At 44.3% G+C, this 27576-nt stretch overlaps 1 protein-coding gene across 1 annotated transcript; it reads right to left on the bottom strand.

Moving 5' to 3' along the window:
- Positions 1 to 1313: 1313 nt before the first annotated feature.
- Ak3 (adenylate kinase 3) lies at positions 1314 to 26774 on the bottom strand. The gene is made up of 5 exons (XM_027406443.2): positions 26488 to 26774; positions 18547 to 18666; positions 7919 to 8091; positions 6865 to 6983; positions 1314 to 3262 (listed from the first exon to the last, which is right to left on the bottom strand). The coding sequence occupies exons 1-5, from the start codon at positions 26636 to 26638 to the stop codon at positions 3142 to 3144; spliced, it is 684 nt and encodes a 227-aa protein (XP_027262244.1). The 5' UTR covers positions 26639 to 26774; the 3' UTR covers positions 1314 to 3141.
- Between the last annotated feature and the right edge of the window lie 802 nt (positions 26775 to 27576).

Here is a 27576-nt window from a genome sequence, read left to right as displayed (position 1 = left end):
TGATGGGACAGACTTTGATCCCCCATGGAAAGCCTCATCCTCCATGAGAAGTGGATGGGGGGCCAGTGGGGGTCATGGGAGATGGGAGGGAGAGAGAACTGGGATTGATATGTAAAATAAGATTTTTTCCAATTTAAATAAAAATTTATGCTTAAAAAAAAAAGGTGGGGCCTAAAGAGATGAGTCCTTGGTTAAGAGCACTTGCTGCTTTTGCAGAGGGCTCGAGTTTGACTTCAAACACCCATGTCAGGTGGCTCACAAGCTCCTGTAACTCCAGTTCCAGGAGACCTGATAGCCTCTGCAGGTACCCACATACATGTGCACACACACACACACACACACTAAATAAAAATGAAACCTAGGGATGGCTCAGAGGGTAAAATCATTGGCTGCTCTTCCAGAGGTCCTGAGTTCAATTCCCAGCAACCACATGGTGGCTCACAACCATCTCTAGTAGAATCTGATGCCCTCTTCTGGCCTGCAGGCAAACATGCAGACAGCTCACTGTATACATAATAAATAAAAATAAAAACCTTAAAAATTTTGAAAAATAATGAAACCTAAAAAAAGAAAAAATGGGGGGAACGCTACATATGCAAAAACTGGTATGGTACTGGCCTTTACTAGTGCTTTTTGAGCCCAGTTAGACTATTTTAATCGATTAAAACAAAATTAATCCTAACTTCCAGAATGAAAATCTTTAGTTGCAAGCTGTAGTTATTAATACAGGGATCTTGTCAGTGAGAAGGTACAATGTTCCTGCCCAGGGCATTCAGCTCCATGCATATCCCATGTGCCAAAAAATAAAAGTTCTTGCACTGGTCCCCACAACATCTGCTTTTCAGCATCATGTATTCAGTGATGATCCTTTTTTAAAAGAACGTTTATGTGTATCAGTGTCTGCCTGTGTGTATGTTTGTGCAGTATGTGTGTGCATGATGCCCATGGAGGTCAGAAGAGGACATTGGATTTCCTAGAACTAGGTTAACATATGGTTATAAGCTGCCATGTGGGCACTAGGAATCAAACCTGGCTCTTCTGGTAGAGCAGCCAATGCACCTACCTGCTGAACCATCTGTCCAGCCCCAACAATGATATCCATTATCAATGTCTGATATCAACCTATCCACCAGAAAACAGGTCCCCTCTGTCTGTTTTAATAGAAATACATGGTTCCCAAATGGATGTATATACAAAATCTTGGTCATTCCGATCACAGGATAAAGAAGTTTGTCACTTCATGTTCTCCAATCCTCTCTACCGCCACATCACCAAACAGTGTCATAAAAGTCAGTACACATGAGATAAAGAAGTCATTATTTGAAGACCTGTTTATTAGAAAGGTGCTATTGGAAGACAATTTATTACAAAGAAGCCAGTGAGAAGCCACAACAGACATGAAGGGGGTTGGAGGGCCAGAGGCCACGGACAGACAGAAAACAGAAGGCAGCCACAGTGCTGATATCGCCACAAGTAACAACCTGCTGATCAGTTTAGATAGTTCACAACATTGTTAGAAATCAGTTACCAGCATTCAGATAGAAACATTGACAAAGGACAAGATGTTCATTGTAATCCTGTTTAAAGGCCTAGTCCATCTTGAAAGATCAACAATGAATTTTAAAAATCAAACATTCCAACCCCACTCCCAGATATGTTAAGAACCACCTGCTGGCATTTGTACTTAAGTGTCTGAAATAAAACAGGCCAAAATTTCAAAGCCTGTGCAAGGGCTTGATTCTTTGATTTAGCACCAAGTAATATAAAGAGTACATTTTCCTTGAAGGTAGAGTTGTTTTTTCTTCACTTCTTGTATTTTCTCACTTGGGGCCACAATATATAAGGATGTGTCCTTGCCCCACTAAGGAATCTAAAGTGACCGAAGTTTAGATTGGTTTCCCAGGCCTGGCTTAGTGGTACACACCTGTAATTTAAGCACTTGGAGGTTTAAACAAGAGGGTCATGAAAATTAGGCCAGCGTGGACTATATCATTTCAAGCTAGCCTGGGCTACATAGGCTGGGGCTGGGGCCAGCTGTGGTGGTCCACACCTTTAATCCCAGCATTTGGGAGGCAGAAGCAGGTGGATCTCTGTGAGTTAGAAGCCAGCCTTGTTAACATAGTTCTGGACAGCCAGAACTACATAATGAGATCTTGTCTCAAACAAACAAAAATCCACACAAGAAAAAGAAAAGACTAAAGGCTGGAGGTGTGGTACTGCAGTAGGATGCTTGCCCAGCACACAAGGCTGAGTTGGATCCACAGTGCTGTCGGTGGATGAGGAGCCTGCTTAGATGGTACAAGAAGAGTTGTTTCCCTTTGAAGCAGTGGCAACCGGTAGCACACAGTGATGCCAGCACTAGGCTGAGGCATAGTCCTCAGCCTGAGCAATGTGCGAGGATCTAGGACTATCCACTGCCATTTGCCAGTGCTCCTCTGAGAACTCAGTTAACATAAATCATATCCCTCAGTACATGCATGTTTGGAAAAGAAAACAAGCCATATTAAAATGTCCATAAGTGCATTTTCATAGCAAATTGGAAACTAGTAGATAGAGGACACAGCATGGTGGCCTGTGCCCTTGCTTTTCCTGTAAAGGCAGCAGTGAGCTTGCATCTGGCAGCATCTGTAAATAAAGCCAGTTGCTTTCTTCCTGTCATCTATAGACTTCCCACATACCACATCCCATGGCGCTAGAAAACATTTTTTGGGGGTTGTGATGGGGCATTGGCTTATGTAAAAGCCTTAATGAGATATTTATCTGCCTCAAATGATGTAATTTTTTTAAAAAACTTTTCCAGAAAATCATGAAAATGTGATCAACCGCTAACTGAACATGAGGGTAGACAATTAACTAGTTGCTCTTTTAATTGGGCTATGATTTTTTTTTTTTAAGTTTCAACATCTCTAATGTTTTCTAATTGCAAATCCACAGAAGACATCTAGATTAAACATTCCAGGTTATTTTAACAGATCAGCCTTACTTAGTGTCTGACTCATTGGCGCATCCTTAGTAACATCCAAAAGAAAGCCATTATGAATAAGACATAATTTTCAGAGACGTCTTAGGAAAAGAGCTTCAAAAAACAGAGGCAAGGCGAGGCAAGGAGGCCCTGCTTCATCCTGCTAAATACTGCCCTCCTCAAGGAGTAACAGAGGCTTTCTGGGTAGTTTCTGGAACTTTCGTCAGTAGGAAAGAATATACATGGGGCCAGATCTTGTTGGTTTCCGTTCCAGAGAATGTTTCCAACACTCCTTTTTTCCTAAAGATGAAAAACAAATAGGTAGATAGGTAAATAGATTACACAGGACTGAGTGTGCCTACTGAGCTTTTTCAAAGGAATTTGTAGTCCATGTGACTTCGGAAGTCCTGAGAGTTTAGGTCTCTGATCCAGGGGAAGGAACTTGGCTGGACAGCAAAACCTTTGTTCTCTGACATAAGGGGCTCTTTAAAAAGATCTGAGCTGTCCTATTGAGCCTGTGCTGCTGGCTAAGCCTATACTAATGCTTCATGTCTTGTCAAAAGCCCAGATGCTCCTACTTACAGACACTCTTGCCTTATAGGAAGGGACTCAATCGCCAGGTGGGCAGGTTAGAAACAGAGCTGGTCAGCACCAGGACATCATCCTGCCTTGCCTTGTCCACTGAAGTCTGAAAGTTTCCTAACACTCATTATCCTTCCTTTTTACCAAGTTCCTTTCCCCTCTATTCTACCTTCCTGAATCATTTCTCCTGTCAGAGTTCTCTGTGTATCCCTGGCTTATCCCCAGACAGACCAGCCATCAAAGTATTTTATTTTACTCTAGTGTTCAGGATGGGGTAAGGATGAAGTATGGGGCTCAGAATCCTGGCATTTGCCTTAAGGTTCTGAACTCCCCTAACCCACACACATTTCTTGGGTGTGCACACTGGTTTGTAGGTCACCCAAGAACAGATATATAAGTTGATTTATTAATTTCCACAAATAGGCTGTCATAGCTCTGCAGCTGTTCTCACCAGGCTGTCGCCAGGACAAAGGAATCCCTTTGTTGACAACTCACATTTGCTGTGGTTAACTTAAATAACAGGAGCTGTTTTCTGGGTGAAAGCATCTGCAACAGAGAAAAATTATGCAAAGGGAATATTTGCATAGTAGAAGCCCTTTATCCTCTCAATTCTCAGGCAGGTGGAACTCTCAAGAGACCAAGCTCTGAATAAGAAAGCTTGCAGACAATCTAGCATCAGCTGTGGTGCCAGGAGTGATGTATTACTGAGGCAGAACCCCAGGCACCCATTCCCTACACACATACATTTGCCATTATAATTTCCCTAATGAAATGAAGCCAGCTACAAAAATTAGCCTTCCACGGAGTAAGAGCATTACATTTCTAGACAGATGAACCTTCCCCGGCTAGGAAAAACAAGAAGACTTAAGCTTGTTCAAATTACAGTACTGGCTATTATGAAGTTTCTTTTTTTTTTTTTTTTCTTTTTTCTTCTTGTTTGTTTTTGTTTCTTGAGACAGAGTTTCTCTGTATAGCCTTGGCTGTCCTGGAACTCACTCTGTAGACCAGGCTGGCCTCGAACTCAGAGATTCACCTGCCTCTGTCTCCCAAGTCCTGGGATTACAGGTGTACGCCACCACCGCCCAGCATGAAATTTCTTTTTAAGACTCTTTCCATTTTTAGTTAAACCTGTAAGTCTATGCATGAGATCTTAGGTGGAAAAGCATGAATTTATGGGCAAAAAGTATCAGGCGTCAGGAGCCCAGAAAGAAAGTCACTAATTTCTGTAGCTTTCCCCACCCTCCCATCTTGTGTCAGAACTAATCCTTACAGGCACTTTCTCTAGGCACAGCCTCTTGGGAGTGTTATTATCTGCCCAGGCACAGGGCGTTCTCTGCTCTGAGTCCTGTGGACCGTCAAGTAGAGCACACTCAGTACATGAGGTTCAAGTGAGAGGGTTCCCACACCTTCTCTTCAACAGTGTTTGGCTGCAGCTCATCCCACAACTTTAGCTGGGGGGGGGGGTGTCTCTTTTCTGCTGAGTTAGTGGAGCTGGCAGGAGCTGAGCTAAAGTCAGAAAACATTGCAGCCACCTGGGACCGAAGCCAACACCGGGAATGGAACTGAAAGGGCTGAGTTTTGACGGCACTCCTTAAGCCCCTGGGCCAGCCATCTGCCATCTGTATGTGGACTTCTTGGTTATAGGATTAACAACTCCCACCACCCCACCCCTGTTTGCTTAAGGCAGTGTGAATGGTTTCTGATGGTAAGCATGTATTGCATCCCATTGCACGATGCATGTTGTTTGCACAGTTTTCCTCTTACCCATACAAGGTGACTTCCTCGGAGGCTCATAAGAACCGAGTCTAATTGTCTGCTTAGACAAGGGCCTGGCACAGTGCCAGCAGAGTACCCAAAAGCGGCTGCTTCAGTAGCTGAGGATTGCTCTAAGCCTTTGCAGGGGTTCTCTCACTCCAGGCCGCTAACAGGTCTATAGAGCAGGGACCATTTAATGCTGGCTGACCGTAAGGTAGGAATCAGTGGTACAGAGGAGAAATGCCTTGCCTAGGGTTATAGGGTCAGGCTCAGTATACCAACACAAGCTTAAAAACAGCTACTGTAAAAAGTGAATCTCCAACTCTTGTAATTTCACCCTCCAGAAATGAACTATTAGAAATGTTAGGACAGTTAGGGGACCTGTTCAGATGGTCCTGCATGCTTATCCTAATGTAGCAGAAATAGCCACCATAATTACAGCTAATATATGTCCAGCATTTCCTGTGCATCCAGGACAATTCGATGAGTTACATATAGTAACTCACTTTCAAGCCTCTAAACTCACCCACATTTTACAAAAGGGAAACCAGGCAGGGCTTAAGCAAGAGGCAAAGGTCATGTTAATTAAATAGCAAGCTGGGCTTTGAAAGTGGGGTCTTCTCACTCTGGGTCTATGCTCTTACTGCAACAGCATGTACCACTTTGGCCCTGAATCGTTAGCAGGATACAGTGAAAGCAAAGCGCAGTACTCATGCCCTGGAAGAAGAAAGGAAGGGAGGGACAGAGGAAGGGAGGGGGAGGGAGGGAGGGAGGAGAGGGAGGGAGGGAGGGAGGGAGGAGGGAGGGAGGGAGGGAGGGAGGACGGAAAGCAGACTTGCTTCTTGGCCTGAGTTGAGTATTCGCTCAGAGTAGTTCTCATATTCTGTGTATGATACGGACTTCCTTGAAGAACAGATTAAAATGTGAGTAGAAGCCTTCAAAGACTGTTGACCCCATAATAATTCTGAGGGTTAGCTATCATTTGAAATTCTATGCTTAGGAAACCTCTCTGGGTACCTTTGGTGGGCTCTATTGGGCTTACTATTGCCCCCACACTGGTTCCAGCCCTCCACTACATGGCCTAATGTAGGTGGAAATGAGCTCAAAGCCTTGGATGTGGACTAGCCTGTATCCAGCCTCCCAAGCCCCATGATCGATACTGGAACTGGCAGTAACCCAGGCTTAGAACAATGAGTATGAGGTTTCCTAACCAGTGGCTGCAGTGTTTCATCTAAGTGATGCTGATGCCCAGAGCTTTTGTTCTCCGAATAAAAGGTTTACTCCTCAGCCCTTCGGGAAAGAGGAAGGAGTGGCCTTTCTGGCAAATACCAGCAACTGTGAAGGAAAAACAAAGCCAGTACATAGAAGTGGGCAAAACTAAGAGAATGGCAAAACTGAGGAAAGCTAGGAGACTGAAGCCCTGCCTGTTTTTGTTACAGCCTAGAAATCTCGTTACTGCTTAAGCCAGCTGGGAATGGGGCTTCTGGTAGCTTAGTATTTCAGCTGTAAAGTATGGAAAATCAAAACTGATTGTCTGAGAGCAGTTGAGAAAAGCAAGAACTCACTGGTAATACTGTAGAACTGGCTCTGTCTGGGCTTCATACGCCTTTAGTCTCTTGATCACCGTCTCTGGTTTGTCGTCCTCTCGCTGAATCAGAGGTTCTCCTGTCAGGTCATCAATGCCCTAAGACAGCCATTAGGGCATCAGCTCAGTAATACGGTACTTTTCTAAGCAGACAGCCTTTTTACTGTAGCACCAATCACAAAAAATGTGCTAACATTTCAGTAAACAGGGTCCAAACTAAAGGTAAAGAGATCACTGTAGCAGTGAGAACCCCCAAGGTCCTTTCCATAGCACTGTGCAGTTTGGACTTGGAAGCCCCTCTCTGTCGTTAGGCCCAAGTCCTCAAGTGTGGGCTACTGGGAGGTGGTTGACATTCCAACTGTAATCCAGTGTTGCAAATCCTCCCTGCCTCTGCCTTCACTCACACCCTGGCACACAGGATGAAAATCAAAACCATGTCAGGTTTCTCATCGCTGTAACTAACACCGGAGAAAAACAAGTAGAAGGGACCAACTGTTTATTTGGGCACATAGTATCTGAAGGTTCACATCTATCTTGGCTGCTTGGGCTCATGAGCTTGGACTTCTGGACATCATGGTTGGAGTGTGTAGGTCTTTGTGTGTGTGTGTGTGTGTGTGTGTGTGTGTGTGTGTGTGTGTGTGTGTGTGTGTGGTTTTCTTCACAGTATACATAAGAAGCAGAGCGTGGGGAAGGGGCTAAGGATCATGCATGATCTGCCGAGACAGTGCCCCAGTGACTTCTTCCAGTTGTGCTCCACCTCAAAAATGGCACCACCAGTTGGGGACCAAGCAGTCGACCCACTGTTCCTATGGGGGACATGGCACAATTACAGCATAGCACTTGTGAATGAGGAGCACACCTGTGACAGAGGAACTCAGCTTTACTACTAAGCTTGGGTGGACGAGACTCATCAAGTAATACCCTAGCAGTTGTCTTGGTCAGACAGAGGATGTCCAGGTTTACAGAGCTTTGCCTGCTAGGGAAGAGAACTCGGGGACATTGTGCTGTGTGTCAGCCCCACTATTGCTACTCACCACAGTTTTGGGAGGATTGAACTCAATGTTGTATACCCGGCCACTGGCAGGATGAATCCAGCGAGCTGTAAGGCGTTGTTTAATGACCTCAAAGGGCACGTTGAGGTTTATCACTGTGTCTATCTGGTAAGTTTTATCCAGGGCTTCTGCCTGTGGAAGTGTCCTTGGAAAACCTTTATATGAGGGGGAGGGAGGAAAAGACAAGAAAGAAAAGGGATTAGTGTTAGGCAAACTGAACCCAAGGAATGAAACCAGGCAAGTGTATCAAAACTGTAATACAACTGTGCTCAAATTTTTTGGTGTCTTCTTGACTGGGCTGTAGAGTGCTCAGATATTTGGCCAAACATTCTGAGTGTGCATGTGAGGGTGTTGCTGTATAATAATAATACATTGCTGTATATAATAATACATTGCTCTCCCGGGTGGGTAAGCTTCAGTGAAACAGTTGGAAGCCTGTGTAGAAGAAAAGTACCAAAGAACTAACTGCCTGCCTGCCATCATGCTTACCAGCCAAACTAAATCCAAGTCAGGTGTACTGACTAGCATGCCTGTAATCCCTTGGGAAGTAGAGGCAAGAGGATCTGGAGTTCAAAGCCTTGGCTACACGAGACTCTGTCTTGGAAACAAACAAAAGGGGTTAGAGAGAGGGTTCAGTGGTTTAAAGCACTTGCTGATATTGTATAGGTTCAGTCCCTAGCACTCACTTGGCAGCTCAAAACCATAACTCCAGTTGGAAGGGTTCTGATTTTCCCTTCTGGTCTCCAAGGGCACCAGGCGCGCACATGGTACTCATATATAACATGTAAGCACAACACCAATAAATCTTAAATGAAGCAAGTGTGAGTCACCACACTTGGCTCTCTAAAACAAAACAAAGTTTAAAAACAAAACACCAAAACAAAAAAAGCCCTACAAAATAACAAAAAAAAACAACCAAACACAAAGTACCCTCATCCAGTGGCTCACACCAACTGTAACTCCAGTTCTAAGGGATCTGACACCTTCTGGCCAACAACACCTGTCCACATATGAACACAATACTTTTAAAATAAGACGGACTGGTGGCAGCACTCAGGAGGCAAAAGAGGAAGGCTGAATTCTGAATTTGAGACCAGCCTGGTCTACATAGCGAGCTCCATCAGGGCTACACAGTGAGACCCTATCTTAAAAAAAAAAAAAAAAAAAAAAAAAAAAAGGAAAGAACTTGTCAGGAAGACATCATCTTCACTCAGAATCTCAGAAGGCTGTGTTTGGAATATGACAGCAAAACACAAGAGGAGCGGGCCCTGACATAAATAACAATTTTTGCAGTCTGAACAACCCTACTCCAGAAATCTAGATCCAGTGATGTCAGAAAGTGTCTAACTGGGGATTCAGGGTGTTCAGGATGCTCAGATGGTAAAGTGTACACAGCTGAAAGTACAAACACTCTGAAATAGAAAACATGTGGTCTCAGGCATTTGAAAACTGGGATACATAGCCAGTGCAGCTAAAATAGTTTAAACAATGTGAGGCAAAAATACAGAGAAAAGCAACTAGAACTGATTATTGAATCCCAAAATAGACACAGCTACGCTGGGGAATTGGAAATGGTATTTTGATCCTAAATTTTTTACTTTATAATGTTATGGCTAGGAACATTCTGTCCAGAACACATGGGAAATTAAAACAGAAGGAAATGATACACTTCTCAAAGGTGACAAAGGTTGAGATGCATATGCAATGATTTGTTAGAGCTGAAAACACATCTTGCTAACCCTGAAACATGGAAAATTTTATGACTTAGACCTTAAAATGTGATTAACTATTAAGGAACCTGGATTGGGGGAAAACAGTCTCCAAAGAAAGATAATGGCAAGAGATTCAACCTGCAACACTTTAAATAGCCCCAAGTTGAAAGAAAAATAACAATCATTTACTATAAAGTTTATAATGAAGTAAGTCATCCTGAGAGAAACAATTTTAATATCTCTAATGAGACTAATAGAATACAATACTTCATTCCACGGAATGCTTTCAGACGCCAACATCCATACACTAAAGGTTAATAGGGATCATTTCTTTCAACTGCCCTAACAGTCCTAAGAGAGATGCTGGTGTTATCTCCACTCTACAAATGAGGAGACAGACAGAGCAGCAGCAAATGTCTTGCTGCCACTCGTGAAGCTGTTAAGCAGCAGCAGTTACGTATGAACATAGCAATCTATCTAACTTGACACCTGCACTTGTAACCCAGGAGTTTACACTGAAAAAAAGTCTTAACAAAAATCCCTCTCTATTCTTATTACAATGTTCATACTGATGCTCTTAGGGAGGGTCCAGCTTCAATTCCCATCTCTCAACATAACACCCACAACCATCTGTAACTCTTCCTCCAGGAGCTCGGACGCCCACCCTTCTCTGGCTTCTATGGGCACCATACATATGTGGTGCACATACATGCTTGCAGGCAAAGCACTCTACACACATTTTTTTCAATGTCTATCTTCAGTAACTTGGAATAAAACATCAATTGGAATAAGACCAGACTCAAAATAACCCGTGACAGGAAAAGAAACACAAGGCTAGGTTTGCAGCATCATTCCAAACAGTAAAAACCTGGCTGCAACCCAAGTGCTCCTCAAGTAGGGAATTATATGTATGCTAAATGCAAGAAAATGCATATTTTAGCCCATTGAGATAAGCCTGCCAGTTGTAGTTTAATTCAGCTGAAATGCAAATTGAATAAGTTGGTTTATGTGTTTGTATTAGCTAGGACTCTCTAGAGGAACAGAACTTAGAGAATGAATACATACATACATACATACATACATACATACATTAGAATGGCTTCCAGGCTATCATCCAGCTAGTCCAACAATGGCTGTCTACAAACAGAAGATTCAAGAATCCAATAGTTGTTCGGTTCATGAGGTCAGATGTCTTAGCTGGTCTACAGTATATGCCAGGTTGGCTCTAATGCCAGTGAAGGAATGGACTAGAGCAAGCAGGCTTAGAGAGCAAGCTTCTCTCTTCCATGTCCTTTACGTAGGCTGCCAGCAGAAGGAGTGGCCCAGATTAAAGGTGGGTCTTCATATCTCAAAAGATCTGGATTAAATGCAGGGCGTTGGTGGTGTATGCCTTTAATCCCAGCCCTTGGGAGGCAGAGGCAGGCAGATCTCTGTGAGTTCGAGGCCAGCCTGGTCTACAGAGAGAGTCCCAGGACAGCCTCCAAAACAATACAGAGAAACCCTGTCTCAAAAAACCCAAAAAACAAAAACAAAAAAAGATCTGAATTAAACATGTTATCTTCTCACCTCAAAGATCCAGGTTAAAAGTGAGTCTTCACACTTCAAATGAATTAAGAAAAAAAAAATCCCTCACAGGTGTCCTCAGCCACTTGGGTTTTAGTTCATTCTAGAGGTCATCAAGTTGACAACCAAGAACACCTATCACAAGTCCATCCTTTGTCAACTTGACACACAAACATCTCTTTATATCATGCTTTAATTTCCCAATGAAAACAACCAGCCATAATAATGGCTAGCTATCCCATGTACAGTCACAAACATATTATATATTTAACCAGGACATAATTATGCCTAACATAATATAACTATCCCTTGTACAACTGCAAACGCATTGTGCATTTAGTATAGGTGGCAATGTCCCTTGAGGGAAATTCTTCTAGTATCTCAAAACTTAAATATGATAAACACTGATAATCTCGTAATTGATGTTACATGAGAAAGAGACGGAGGAAGGAGAACACAGATATCTATGCAAACACATTCTTAATAAATATGACAGAAGCATTTATGTCAATGATAATCCTTGTGTCTGCAACTGGTCACATGGCACTAGCTGGTATTTATAACTACCTTCCTCGACTACCCATTCTATATTTCCTCTATCCTCAGCAAGCTCCTCAGTGGATTTTATCTCTTTTCCTGGAAGACGATCCATACCTTCATTTCTGAAGCATCTGTGCCCTTTGTCATCCTCTCTGGATTAGGCTTTAATCACAGAACATGATAACACCAAGAGATGCTCTAAACAACCTCCCACATCCAGACATTATCCTTTCCTGTATTGGGGGGAAGCAATCTGATTTCTCCTTGGTAATCTGGTCCAATCACCACTCCTGTAACACTGTTTATTCCTTTCTTAGCCTGTTGGCTTAAGGGCATCAGAAGCCCAAATGGCCATGGAAAAGCCTGAACTTTCAGCTCAATGGAATGTTTGTTGTATCTCCTCGAAGGAGTACCCCCAACCATGTCTGGATCCAAAACTTCTAGACCAGCAGAATTTAAGGTCATGGGAACAGGAGGAAAAATTTTCTAGTGGGTCAATAGGACAACAGTGGGTGAAACTATTCCCTTTTCCACTGTGTTAGTTAGGGTTTCCATTGCTGTGAGGAAACACCATGACCACAGCAACTCTTACAAATGAAATTAATGGGATGGTTTTCAGTTCAGAGGTTTAGTCCATTATCATCATGGTGGAACATGGCAGCATACAGGCAAACATGGTGCTAGAAAAGGAGAATTTTACATCTCCATCCAAAGGCAACAGGAAGTGGGCTGTCTCATTGGGCATAGCTTGAGCATATATGAGACCTCAAAGCCCACCTCCACATTAACACACTTCCTCCAACAAGGCCACACCTCCTAATAGTACCACTCCCTTTTGGGGCCATTTTCTTTCAAACCACCACATTCACCCCTTGATTCCTGGACCTGTGGATCCTGGCTATGAAAGAAACTACCATATATTGGACACTGATTCAAAGCATATGCTGTCTTCTGGAGAACCCTGCCTCAGCCCTCCCGGCTGCTGCCACCTAATTGGCGCTGTAACTATTTCTACAAGGGGCCATTTTGTCTTTGCCAGACCAACTGATTCAGGATGGTGGGGGACACGGTGAGACCGACCAGTGGATTCTGTGACCATGGGCCCACTGTCTAGCTTCTCTAGCTATGAAGTGAGTTCCTTTCCACAAGGAAGTGGTCCAGTATAGTCAACCTGTCACTAGGTAGTTGTCTGATCATCCCTAGGAATGGTGTTGTAAAAGGGATTCTGTTGGTGTCTGTTGTTGGCAAATCTGGCACTCAGCACCAGTTGTAGCCAGGTCAGTCTTGGTGAGTAGAAGTCCATGTTGTTGAGCCCATGCATAACCTTCATCTCTGCCACCATGACCACTTTGTTTATGTGTCCATCGGGCAGTGACAGGGATGGCTGGGCAAAGAGGCTGACTGTCCACTGAACAGATCAACCTATAAACTAAGTTACTGAACTCTCCTCCTCTGCTGAAGTCATCTTTTGGTGAGCATTTACATGGGACACAAGTATCTTCACACCCTTGCCATTTGCAGAGCTCTGTCCACTTACTTCTTCCCCAGATGGCTTTCTCACCAATTTTCCAATCATGTTCTTTCCAGATCCCTGACCATCCAGCCAATACATTGGCTACAGTTCATAAATTAGTGAGCAATCGTATATGTGGCCATTTCTCTTTCCAAATAAAATGCATGACCATGTACACTGCCCTAAGTTCTGCCCACTGTGAAGATCTCCCTTCACAGATGTCTTTCAGGGTTGCCCAGAAAGGGGTTGGAATACCACTTGTGAGTAGTGTCAGTATTATGTGCAGAACCATCAGTAAACCAGGTCCTCTCTCCCTCAGGGCACACCCCATGAGGCTATAGGTGCATGACTGGCAGCAGATATAACAGGAGTAGAAACCATAGGCATTGGGGAAACTTCTCCATGTAACTTGCTTGTGCCTTCAGGACCTGCTCAGGCCCAATCACATATATACCACTTCCATTTGCTAATAGATTGCTGTTGTGCATGTCCTACTTTATGACTTGGTGGGTCAGTTAACACCTAGCCCATGTTGGGCAGCTCAGGTCACATGGTAACTTGGTGGCCCATTGTCAAAAGTTTAGTTTCCACTAAGGCCCAATAGTAGACCAAGAGCTGTGTCTCAAAGGGAGAATGGTGTCTGCAGATGATGGTGGAGATCCAAGATGATGCTCCAAGTGGTGGAGCATCCTTCACTGAATCCTGGACCTGTTGAAGAGCCTTGTCCTGTTCCAGGACACACACAAAGCTAGCAGCTTTCTTAGTCACTTGGTATATGGGCCAGAGTAACACAGTAAGTGAGGAATGTGCTGTCTCCAGAATCCAAATAGGCCCACTAAACATTGTGTTTCTTGCTTGGTGGTTGGAGAAAGCCAAGTGCAATACCTTATCCTTCACTTTAGAAGGATTGTCTCTGCATGCCCTACACCACTGGACTCCAAAGAATTTCACGGAGGTAGAAGGTCCTTGAATTGTGGTTGGATTTCTTTCCCATCCTCTGATATGCACATGTGTTACCAATGAGTTCAAAGCGGTTACTCCTGCTCACTTGGTCCAATCAGTATAATGTCATCAATATAGTGTATTAGTGGGATGTTTTGTAGAAGAGACATATGATCAAGATCCCTTCTAAGTAAGTTTTATGACACTTAATTTTATGACAGGGCTGGAGAGTTACTATATCCTTGAGGTAAAACTGTAATGTAAAGGTATACTGCTGGCCTCAGCAAATTTCTTCGAGTGGCCCTTATGAACAGGTCCCAAGAAAAATGTATTTTCTAGATCAATAGCTGCATACCATGTACCAAAAGATATGCTGATCTGCTTAAGTAAGAACACCACATCTGGTACAACAGCTGCAAGCAGAGTCACTACTTGATTGAGTTTTTGATAGTCCATTGTCACTCTCCATGATCCATCTGTCTTCTGCACTGGCTATTTAGGAGAGTTAAAGGGAGACACAGTAGGGCCCCCACCCCTGCATCTTTCAAGTTCTTGTTGGTGGCACTAATTTCTGCAGTTCCTCCAGGGATGTGATTACTGTGTTTGATTCACTATTTCCACTGGCAGAGGCAACTCTAAAGATTTCATTTACCCTTTCCAACCATACCCTTCCTCAGTCCACAGGTGGGAAGCAATATGAGAATTCTGTTAACTTCTAAGTATATCTATCCCAATTATATATTCTGGAGCTGGAGAAATAACCACGGGATGAGATCGGGAACCCACTGGACCTACTGTGAGTCAGACATTAGCCAAAATTCCATTAAACTGGCCTCTCTAAGCCCCTACTTTAACTAACTGGAGGGCCACAGTGTTTCTTGGGATCTCCTGGAATCAGTGTCAATTCAGAACCAGTAGACCCCAGAGAGTCTGATTGTTTCCCTTCCCCCGGTGTACAGTTAACCTTGTAGAAGGTCATATGTCCCCTTGGACTAGAGAAGGGCTAACAGTAATACTTTTATGTGTTTTATCAAGGTCCTTCCTCAGGGGAACCTGGCCATTCTTGTATTCAAAGGGTTCTAGGCCTGCAAACTGGCTCAAGTCTGGAAATTCGTTCATGGGCCAAGATAACCTTTTGCCATCATCCAATGAAGCCTTTCATTTGTTTGAGAAATCTTCCATTTATACAGATCAAACAGAAAGGCAGTAGGCTTCTTACCTATTTCATGGCTGGAAACACTGATTGATTAGCCAGTACCAAAGGTCCATATGTGTCATGCCACCATAAAAATCACTTTGCCTGTTCTAACCATTATGGATCAGACCATTACAGACATTGCTTTGCCTATGCTGCCCACTGTGGTCAAGCCAGTCCAACAATGACTGTCTACCAGAAGAAGGTCCAAGAATCTGTAGTTGTTCAGTACACGAGGCCGGATGTCTCAGATTGTTTTCCGTATACACCAAAAGCTTAAAGAAATAGTCTCTAATGCTAGTGATGGAGTGATCTCACCAGCAGGAGAGCAAGGGCAAGCAGGCAAAGAACCAAAGCCTCCTCCTTCCATGTCCTTCTCATGGGCTGCCAGTAGAGGGCATGGCCAGATTAAAGGTGGGTCTTCCCACCGCAAAAGATCTGGACTAAAGGTGGGTCTGTGATTTAAGAAAAAAGTCCCTCATAGGTGCATCCAGCTGCTTGGATTTCAGTTAATTTCAGATGTAGTTGACAACCAAGAATAACTGTCACAGCATGTATCTCTCTGTGTGTATATGTCACAGTTTGGATAATAAGTTGTATCCCCCAAAAGCTTATGTGTTGGTCCCCACTTGACAGATCCAGTCATTGAGAGATGGCTGTGATTACATTGATGAATTAACCCATACATACATCGTTGACATACAGTCAACGATGCCACAAAGAGAGCAGCTCAGATTCAGTCACACTCTCAACAAGGCCCAGAAACAACATGGGCAGGAGCATGGACTGAAAATTCTGAAACTAGAAGCCCAAATAAATCATCCCTCTTTCCAGTTGTCTTTCTGAAGTATTTGTCACTCCAGCAAAAAGAAAAACAATATTAAGGCCTGATGGTGGAGACGCAAAACTTTAATCCCAGCACTGAGGAGGCAAAGGCAGGTGAATCTCTGTGAGTTCAAAGCCAGCCTGCTCTATAAAATGAGTTCCAAGACAGCCAGGACTATTTCACAGAGAAACAAAACAAAACAAAAAAATAATATGAAATATTATTTGTGGGGAGAGCAAAACTTATATCTAATAATGGATGGAAGTTTGTGTACTTGTATATTTTTTATTACTATACAGAATGCCTGTTTAAAGAAAGGCAATTAAACATAGTTGCTGTAGGAGGGTGTGATCATTGAGGATGCTACTTCTCTTATACGTTTTCATCTGCTTTAGTTTTTCTAAAGGAAAAGGCATTGTTCCAGTACAACAATGAAGAAATAAAAATACAAACATTCCACATTCCAGGCCCTTCCCCTGTTACTCTGTCTTGAGCCTAGTCCCCAGATATACTCTACTGATGGCCATGGGCTCTTAGGAAATTGTCCACTTCTTTGTGCTGGGCAGCATCCACACTCAACCTTCATGTACCCCATTCCTTCAGCTAAAGAGACCCACATAGGCTACCTGTCAACAGTACTTCTAAATCCCAGCATCTCGAAGAAGCAAGACTTCATTAAACCTGAGGATAAAATGGTGACTCATGTGTCCACATTTTCTACCAGAAAGGGAAACAAGCACCCACCTGCCCTTCACATGGCTCTCTGTGCACATTAACACTGAATCTGTGCTTATCCAAACTTTTCTACTAGAGTATACTGTCCATATAAGCAAAGATTTTGTTCTTGCTTAGGTTCAGTGCCTAGAACAGCTTTGTGTACCTAGAAGGCACTTAGTCAACATTTATGTCATGAATAACTATATGCAGCCTGGTATACACAGTCACTAGTCTTTAGCATGGTATTTACACACCAAAGACCTCTTAGAAGTGTTTCGAGAATTTTTAAAGTCCTTGAGATTCTGTGCATATACATTATGTGGACATACGGGCAAGCGTTTTTTTGTTTGTTTTGTTTTTCTTCCTGATACTAACTCTAATAAACCAGAGTAAGGAACTCTGTCCTGCCTCTCCCTTTGTTCATTCTCTACTTCACCTTTCTGAGTCATCTAGGACCTTTTTACAGTTAGGGACTAGGACACCTTCTCTGCCTGCTAGCAAACAAGCTGAGCTGCGGTGCAGTGGGCAGCCCTGAGGAATCATGTGTGAAGGTGGAGAATGGGGTTAAACAGAAGAGAAGTAACAGGACCTCTTCCAAAATGGAATTAGAACTTTGATCTTGAAGGAAAGTATCCCATGTTTAAGGGCCTCTTCTGTGTCCTCCTACATCAGAAAGCAGCATATACAAGCCACCCTGCCCTGAGACTCTGCCAGGACTCTGGCTGGGAAAAGCCTATAGTGTATTGTAAGTCACTCTTCAGTCTAACTGCTTTTGTACAGATCCTTTCTTAGCACAAAATATTCTCAGCTGGGTATGGTGCTGCAGGCCTGGAATCCTACTCTGTGGGGAGGGGGCTGAGGCAGGAGGCTCACAAGTTCAAGGTCAGCCTGGGCTACATCATAAGACTGTCTCAAAAAGCAAAACAACAGAAGTTTAGAAAGTCAAAGAATATTGTTTAAAGTGGGGAAGAAACTAAAGTTACATCTGTAGTAGTCTAGAAACCGTGCTGTCCAACAGCCTCTTTCCCTTCCAAATAAAGAACCAGACCCAGGGCTAGAAACATGGAGCAGCGGTTAAGAGCACTGACTGATCTTCCAGAGAACCGGGGTTCGATTCCCAGCACCCACATGGCAGCTCAACTGTCTGTAACTCTAAGATCTGACTCCCTCACATAGACATACATGCAGGCAAAACACCAATGCACACAAAATGAAAATAAATCAAAAAATATATTTAAAAAAAAAAAGGACCAGACCCTTGGGCTTGGGATATAGCTCAGTTGGTAGCATGTCTGCCTAGCATGCAGGAAGCCTTGAGTTCGATCACCACAACATATAAACAAGCTTGTCCACCCATTCTTGTAACCCCAGCACCTGAGAGGCAAAGGAAAGAGGATCAAACATTGCAGTTCATCCTTAGCTACATGGCATACTGGAAGCCAGACCTTGCCTCAAAATAAGTTAATCAGTTCACTGATTCAATCTTAAAATTAGACTCAAAGGGGACTGACTGCCCTCCTGATGACTGTCCCTTGTCCCAACTGCTCTTTCTCCTGCTGGCACTCATTACTTCAGGCAGCAGAACTGCTTGTGTGCACTTACCATCCAACAGCCAGCTACACTGGGTGAGGTTTTTCAGCTCATGAAGGGCCAGCCGCGTCATGACATCATCTGGGATGAGCTTCCCTTGGTCAATGAAAGTCTTGGCCAGCACACCAATTTCTACAGCAAGGGAAAAGCCAGTAAGTATGTTTGCTTTATCCTACTCCAGATCTCAGAATCCATTTTCTACAGGATGTTTCCGGAAGTCAGGCCCATGAGAAAGTGTGTTATCCGCAGCTTTTCTGCTACAAGCAGAGGTTACCTGGACACAGTGGCGCACAACTGAAATACCCGAAGGAAGGAGTTCAAGGCCAGCCCCAGGTACATATGTGGGGTTGAGGTCAGTTTGTGCTACAGAAGGCCCTGTCTCAAAACAAGCAAACCAAAGGGAAGTGAAGACAGTGGGGCTGCCCCAAGTTTAACCCAGATCTAGTTGCATATCAAGTTCCAGGCCATCCAGGACCTGGTACTGAACTCACATGTGTACACCACACACACACACACACACACACACACACAGAGAGAGAGAGAGAGAGAGAGAGAGAGAGAGAGAGAGAGAGAGAGAGAAGAATATTTAAAAGTAACTAAATAAAATAGTCTTTGTAAAGTTCCATGTACTTAATATATGTAGACCTCATTCGTTTCTTTGGACCACTTCTTTTTTAAAAAATTATGTGTAAGGTCCTTTTGTCTACATGCATACCTGGTTCCCAAAGAGGCCAGAAGGGCCTCAGATCCTCTGAAACTGGAGTTAAAGATGGTTGTGAGCTGACATGTGGGTGCTGGGAATCAAACCTGGTCCTCTGAGAGAGGAGCAGTTCTCTTACTGATGAGCCATCTCTCCAGCCTCCGCATGTCCTTTTAATTAGTTTTTTTTTTTTTTGTCCTTTTAATTCTTATTCTACCCCTACATAGTTATAAAACTTTCAGGTATTGGATTTTTCACAAGAACTACATTTTAGCGGGGCGTTGGTGGCGCCCACACACACAGAGAAACCCTGTCTCGAACTTCCCCACCCCCACCCCCAAAAAAGAACTACATTTTAAAACAATGTATCTCCCTCAACCTTCGTTCCTTCCTCTGGTGAAACAGCTCGAAAGCCTTCCTCTTCCAGACCTGTCTCCTGCTTCCTCATCGTGCTTCAGGACAGAATTCCAGCCCAGTTGCACAGGTCTGGCAGTGGGCAGCACTTGCCTAGCATGGTCCTCATGGTCTGCCTTCACCCTACCTCGTTCCTTCCCCGCTTGCACTCTCTTCCAGGCACTCCCCCTACCAGGAGAGTAACAAACCCCAGCAAGTCCCTTGTGTTAGCCCCGTCACCTGGGAGGATGCACTCAGGCAGTACCCTGACCAGCCCAGGGTCTTATGGCTGCTATGTCACTCGTAGTCTGCACGCAAGTGCAAAGGTCCCTTTAAGAGGAAAACTCTGCTCTCTCTTTCCCGCAGTTCCTCTGAAGGGGCCAACAAGACTTTTCCTGTCTCTTCTCTCTCTGTCTCTCTCCCCTCTCTCCCTTTTCTTTTTCTATCCCCTTCCCTCTCTCCCAATAAAACGTCCCACTTAAGCTCTGTCTGCGTGTTGTTTGTCCCTCGCCTACCATGGGATCTGTCACGACCCCACCTTAAGCTGTATTATAACACCTTGCTCCTTCTTTTGATTGATAATAGGACTCTTCACAAGATTTGGGATGTGGCTGATCCAAAATAAGCAAATCAAGATACAGGTATGTGTTAGGGGGGCCAGACATTCATGAGCCAGAGCTCATTATAAAACCTGGCGCCCAGAGAAACAATGTTGAAGGAAGTAGACTCTCTGAGGTGTTTGGTTCCTAAGTCCACCCTCATGAAGAGATAATGATGCTGGGCGAGTTCTCTGGCAGTGAGTCCTAGGTAACTGCTTGCCGAGGTTTCTCTCTTCCTCATGTACCCACGTGCTCTCCCACTCTCCTGCATGGGATAACCCAGCACAGATCTTTGCCAGCTGCATAGGTCTTGGCACTTCAGATCCCAACGGCTGCACACTGGATAAGCTTTTCTTTTTCTTTTTTTTATAAAGTATTCAATGTCTAGTCTTTGGTTATAGCAATGAAAACAGAAATTATTTTAAAAGACACTTAAGGCAAGAAAACCTCAACCTCCTAGGTAACCAGGTTTCCCTCTAGGCTCTTGTAATGTCGTGAGCACTCTAGAGCTCGTGCACGCGCCTGCCTGCCTGCCTGCCTGCCTGCCTCCCTCCCCTCTGCCTCTGCCTCTCTGCTCTCTCTCTCTCTCTCTCTCTCTCTCTCTCTCTCTCTCTCTCTCTCTCCTCTCCTCTCCTCTCCTCTCCTCTCCTCTCTCCTCTGTCTCTCCCCTGAAGTCACATGCTAATCCTGCTACTGCTATGGACTGAGCAGTCCCAAGTCCATACACTGAAACTCGAACCTAACCTCTACTGTGATATTTAGACTATTTATCTTTAAGAAGGTAATTAAGGTTGAATGGGGTCTTAGGGTGGGGCCTCCATCTCATAGAAACTGTAAACACTGAGAGGAGACAGCAGGAGTGCCTGAGCACAGAAGAAAGGCCATAAAGTCAGATGTTCCAGAAAGGCAAGCCTCATCACAAACCAACTCTTCCAGAGCCTTCATCTTGGACCTCTAGGCTCCAAAAGTAATTCTGCTATCTGAGCCACCAGACTGTGGTGTGCTATTATGGCAGCCACTGTGACTAATACACACATCCACGTGCCCCAGTTGTGAGCACCTTCAGTGAAATCCCCCACTCGGTGTGCATGCCTAATGGACCCACAGATCACTGGGTATGTGGGCACAGACAAGGGGCAAGGTTCTTCTGAAGTCTAGCTGTGGTGTTTTATTAAATAATTAATCTATGAATTTGGCACTCTGCATGAAAACATCAAAAGAAAACCCTTTGTTTTGTATATGAAAAACTGAAAAAAAAATCCAGCAATTTAGCAGCTTACTTTTTATGGCGGTAGTTCTGAACCAATGCCTCTTTTTTAAGGTTGCTCTGAATGACTTTGATACAAAACAATGGAAAAAAGGAAGCTCATTCAAATATCAGCTAAGCAAAATGTAAAACATCCATATAATACAATAAAAAGTAACCAAGTCCTAATATTACAGCATGAGGGGATCTTTAAAAGCCTAAGTCAAGCTGGGCATAGTGGCATTCACCCCGAGTTTCAGTTACCCAGGAGGCTGAGGTAAGAGGATTACTTGAGCCAGGAGTTCATATCCAGCCTGGGCAACACAATGTGACAGACTCAGAACAGCACTGACAGCTCAGAGGTCAAAGAAACTTGCCACTGAGCTTTATACCCTGAGCTGGATTCCTGAACCCACATGATAGAGTGACTATCCACCTACCCACAAGATGTCCTCTGACCTCCACAGACCATGGCACACACATACACAAGTACACATACACTCTAAGTAAATGAACATAGTTGAGAAAAATAATACGCTAAGTGAAAGAAGCCAGAGAGAAAAGACCATAGACTACCATTTCATTTCTGTGACATGTCCATGAAAAATGAAAGATATAATAGTATTGCCAGAGGCTTAGGTGGGGTGGGTGGGGACAGGAGTGACTCATAGCTATAAGGCTTCTTTTGTGGGTAATAAAAATGTTCTTAAGTCTGTTGTGGTGACAGTTACCCAACTCGGTGACACATTAAGTGCACTGGATTTTGCATACATACACTTTAAATAATGCTGAAGTCACATGGCAGCGAATCATCCGGGCCAGACAATGCTAGGGGAGAAATGTGACACTCCCAGAAAGCATACTGTTGACTGTTGAAGGTTCTGCACGTTATGGACCTGTGTTAGCGCCAAGTCATGTATGCATGAAATATCTTACAAGGCTCTCTTCACTAAATATTTGTTTCAATGTTTTTTTTTTTAATTCCAAACCGTGTAAATGCATTGACTATTACAAATTACCATTATAAAAATAACCTGTTCTGCCATCAATCTAAGTCTAGTTATACACACTATGCTCCATGGTCCACATGACGATGCCTGGCCACATGGAGGACACTTGGGGGCTCAAGATTATCTACTGAGTTAGCCTCTCCCAACATACAGATGATAGCAAATGAGACTGAAAGGGTCATTCCTCTCATCGGGTACCACAGATGAAACACCCACCAATGAGCCAGACCAGGCTACCACTCACATGCTCACCTTGAGACAGCTGCCACATCTGAATTACTGTTTCCTTTAAGCAGCGCACCTCCTAAATGAGCTAAAAAATGTTCACAAAATGTAAGTTCTTCTTGGCAAATAAATAAAGAAAAAGTCTATCTAAAATGACCACATGAACCTCAATTTGGGAAGTACTGCCCTGTGGAAAGAATATATAACTGACACCTGGGGCCTGGGTTTCCACCCTGGTGCCCCAGAAAACTCTGTTTATTTTCGTTTTGGGTTTTGTGTGTATGGGAAGGAGTTCACGAGTCTGAATCTCACTCTCGTCTGAGCCCAGACTAATGGTCTGTAGCATACCAGCTTCAGGACGTGTGCTGCCCAGGTGAGTACAGAAAGGAATTCTTCAACCTCCGTGGCGCTCGTTTTTTCTCATGAAAGGAATGAGAGGAATACAATAATGGTAAGTCTCAGACTCAGACCTTCGGACTCCACTGTCCTGGTTGGTGCTCTAGGGTCTCAGGTCTGCTAGTGTCACCAGGTCACCTAGTGTTTCCAAAGCCATTGTTATCTATCTTGAGATGACTGTTTTTCTCACATGCACTTTTGGCTTTAATGAATACTACGCACAGCTTGCATTTTAAATCAAATATAGAGCTGAGGAAGGGGTCTAGGTCTAAAAATGGGTAAAGGCGAAGCGATGACTGCTGGAAGGGACTGGGTCCTCCTACTCCCACCAGACACATTTTAGACTATGTAGTCAGGGTTATAAAATAACACTCATGAAATGACGGTGAGTTCCTCGAAATGCCACACTTGGAATTCACTCAAAGGAAAATAAGCAGAGTTGCAGTCTGCTACTTGGGTACCCAGCAGTATTTATTACAGCCAAGAATGGTTAACAACACAAATGTCCAATCAGTAGGGGTCTGGAGAGCCAGCTCTGGGGCATACACAAGGCCCCAGACTTGGTTTCTGGCATCAATAAATAAATATAAAAAATCAATAGCTAATAACAGGCAAAGTTCAAATAAAGTGTACAATCTTCCTGAAATTAAGACTGAAACTTGATATATAACAAATGAGAATAAAAAAGAATCTAATAACAATTGTACAACTGCACACAAATGCAACAAGGAGACAGAAAAGAATAAAGGAGAACACACCAAAAGACTAATCAATCATGTCTCTGTGAGGTCAACTTACAGGATGTCAGTTTCCTCTTCTGAATTCTCAGCCCTTTCTAAGAATTTTTTAAAGATTACTTCTACCTAGGCTGTTTCTGTGGGAAATATCCAATCCTTTCACAAATATTTATTGGGACTATATTCTCGGCCCTGACCCACGGGACCTGTTGGATACCATTTAGTGAAAAACTATTCTGCATAATGAACTATTAACATCTGTGAAAACATCTCATGACCCGCCCCACAAGCTGCTTCTTGTGTTCCTGTTAAGGAATTGCCCATACTTCTTTGAAGAATAAGTGACCCCGCCATCCCATGACCTCCCACTTCCAGATTTCAGGCATCAGTTAGATGAGCCAGACTCAGTGTAAACCATCCTTAGGGGCCTGGCTGGGGCTTCCCTCTGAGATCTGTACCTTTTCCCAGCTGATCAGAGACTAACCCGCTGTGTGTACCTTGAACTTTGACCTGCAAAGACTTCTCTCACAACAAATCTTAGTTCTAGCAGGGCCTGGTGGATCTGCAATCCCAACATGCATGAGATTAAGGCAGGAGGATTGCTACAAGTTCAAGACCAGCCAGAGGTACTATGTGAGACCCTGTTAAAACAAATAACCACCTACTTCTGATAATGAATTTTTACAGTTTAAAGAAAGTATTTGTCCGTGTCTTAAAAAAGAAAAGAGCTACCCACTAAAACTACAAAATGAGAGGCTAGAGTGTTGGCTCAGTGGTTAAGAGCACCGACTGTTCTTCCAGAAGACCGGGGTTCAGTTCCCAACACCGTCATGGCTGCTAACAACTGCCTGTAACTCCAAAATCTGACACTCTCACACAGACATACATCCAGGCAAAACACCAATGCATGCAAAATGAAAATGAATAAGTTAAAAAAAAAAAACGTACAGAATGAGCCGCTGAACATCTTTGTGTACCCCTCCATGTTACAGAGTTTCAATACCTAACTCTTTAACAGGTTTAAAGTGAATCAAGGAGCGCTGTTTCTAAAATTTCCTTTCATTTACTCTTAAAATGTCCTATATTTTCCTACAGCAGTGTGCATTCTTTGCCATCCACAATCAGGTGAGCGCTGACTCAGCCTACAGGTCATTCCTAAAGTCTTCTGTACTTTGGATAGCAGCAAACTAATCAGACAGTCTCCAGGACTGGGGACATGTAGCAAGAGTCAAACAACCTTTTGATAAAGTTTAGTTAACTACAACCTTTATTATTTTTTAAAGTCAACATTAGAAGGGAGTGAAAACATGCTCCAGGGGTGCTGAGGAGCCAACCAGAGAGACAGAAAACAGTGGGTTGGGTTTCTTCTCCCCTATTTGAATGTCAGTGTCTTTTAAACAAAAGCAAAAAAGCACCCTTTTCTGGAAATTAGTTATACACCCACCAGGAGGGAGGGAACAGGTTAAATAAATCACGGTAGATTCAGCAAACTGGTGGTTAAACACACAGGGTAATGGACATATGGGTGTCGGATGAGATCAGAGTGTGAAAACGGCTGCTGAGTAAATACACAGTAACATGATCCACAGAGGATATACACGTGTGCCTGTACACAGAGATACTTCAGAAGGAAATGCATTGTTTCTCTCTGAAAAACAGGGTAGGGGCAGGAATAAGAGAAAGCTTTGCTTTTTACTTTCTTTCCTTCTGTCTTCCCTTCGCTGTAGGACCTTTACTTTTTCCATTTTTTTTTTTCTTTTATCTTGAACAGGTACGATTTCTATGTAAATAAGCTTCAAACGACTTTCAAAATAGGCACTAGTTAGGAACTGAAGGTCAACGCTATTTTGCAGAAAACATCTGGTGTTAACTTTTTAAAAATAGCCTACAGCTGCTAGTTGGCTAGTGCCTGGTAATCCCAGAACTCACTAGGGAGGCTGAGGCAGGAGGATCTCAAGTTTAAGTTAAAATTAACCTTGGCTACATTGAATGACACTGTGTCAAAAAAAAAAATTCTAATGCTTTTCTTAGAGTAGAATTTACCACAAACCCACCCACTGTAAAGTGTAGTTTGTTGAGTAGATTTTATGCTGAGTTAGAACAATTTGGGCAGGAGAAACACAACAATCATTTATGTAACAGTGCAAAAGGATACCCTTCGTGCCCGAGAAATGTCTGGGGGCATCAAAATCTAAGCCAATTTTGTGACTGCAAAGAGTATAAGTAATACTTGACCTTGAAAATATAAAGATCAGAACTACAAGATCCCACGGAGCTTACCAAGGGCGGGAGGGGGAGTGTAGAAAAAAAAAAAAAAGCTAACTGGGGCAGAGCCAAAGCCTGCCTTCCGCATACAAGGACACGTGGAGAGCCGGGCACAGTTCCCCAGGCTGGACCCCCGCAGTAGCTGCCAGCCGGTCGGATGTGCCATTCGAACAAAGCCGAGGGCTTTCCTTCTGTCTTTGAACTTCTTAGTTCCACCCCCGCAATCTACCCGAAGCTGCCCACCGAGGCCAGAGGTTTCGGAGCGCCGCAGCTGTTTCCCCAGGCGACGGCAGGGAGCGGAGCGCTGCAAGACCCTCGACCCCGGCCCGCAAAGCCCCTGCGGGACGACCGCACGCTGCCAGCCCTTGGTCGCAGCTCCCACCTGTGCCCTGCAGCATGTTCTGGCGGAGCAGGTCCCCGCTGGAGAGGTGCTTCAGCTCGAAGTGTTTGGTGATGCGTGACGACACGGTGCCCTTGCCGGAGCCCGGGGCCCCCATGATCACGGCGCGCAGCAGCCGCCCCGACGCCCCCATGGTGACGGACAGTGGCCCGAGCTGCACAGACACTGGGCTGCGGCCTGGCCTGCGCGCTCACGGGCTCCCCGGCCCCAGCGAGCAGGCAGCTGCGAGCGGGCGGTGGCCACAGCTCCCCGCTCTCCCGGAAGTGAGCGCTGGCCACCGGGGCCGCCCCGCCTGCTGCTGCACCGCCCCTCCGCACCCCACTCCCCTCGGCTCCACCCCACGCCTCTTGGCATCCCCAGACCTTCCTGCCCTATGCTGCCTGGTCCCAACCCGCAGGCTGTGCCCGGTGCATTGTCCCCGGTGGGCAACCTCTGAGAGTCCCTTTCTACTTCTAGTCGCTCCTTGGCACCTCTGGGTGGCTGGATTTCATTTTCTGTATTCATCTTTTTTCACTCTTAGTCCTTACTAAGAGTCAGGCCCTGTCCTACTCAGTCCCAACAGGAAGCAGGGTGTCCCATTTTATGGCCCCTCTGTTCCCCCGGCTTGCCAACACCCCCCCCAAAAACACACACACACCTTTTCATACCTCCCCTTCCCTCTCTCTTTTCACCCCATTTCCTTCTCCCAGGGTGACCTTGAACCTTTCTCACTGAAGTTCTCAACAAGTGAAGTACTGTCCCAGGTCTGTGAACGGTGTGTCTTATCTCCCAGAACCAAAGGTTACTATGCAGAGGTCACAAGTACTAGTTCCTTTGGAAATACATTCATTTCAGGAATATTTATCCAGTGCCTGTTGTTTGCCACCGTTCTTTTGTTGTTTTGTTTTGTTTTTCGAGACAGGGATTCTCTGTGTAGCTTTGGAGCCTATCCTTGGCACTCGCTCTGGAGACCAGGCTGGCCTCGAACTCACAGAGATCCGCCTGCCTCTACCTCCCGAGTGCTGGGATTAAAGGCGTGCGCCACCAACGCCCGATTTGACACGGTTCTTAAGGGCCTCTCAGAATGCTGTG

This window comes from Cricetulus griseus, chromosome 3, assembly GCF_003668045.3.
Source record: "Cricetulus griseus strain 17A/GY chromosome 3, alternate assembly CriGri-PICRH-1.0, whole genome shotgun sequence".
NCBI classification, from domain to species: Eukaryota; Metazoa; Chordata; class Mammalia; order Rodentia; family Cricetidae; genus Cricetulus; species Cricetulus griseus.
The sequence above is the reverse complement of the archived record's forward strand: the minus strand, read 5'-3'. Positions and strand labels throughout refer to the sequence as shown.

Excerpts from the sequence above, each read along its gene's own strand:
- Ak3 (XM_027406443.2), bottom strand. The coding sequence starts at position 26,638 with ATGGGGGCGTCGGGGCGGCTGCTGCGCGCCGTGATCATGGGGGCCCCG. Across the intron at positions 8,092-18,546 it reads GTGTAGCTGGCTGTTGGATG|GTTTTCCAAGGACACTTCCA; the intron begins GTAAGTGCACAC and ends CCTCATATAAAG. Across the intron at positions 6,984-7,918 it reads TCAATCCTCCCAAAACTGTG|GGCATTGATGACCTGACAGG; the intron begins GTGAGTAGCAAT and ends TGGCTGTCTTAG.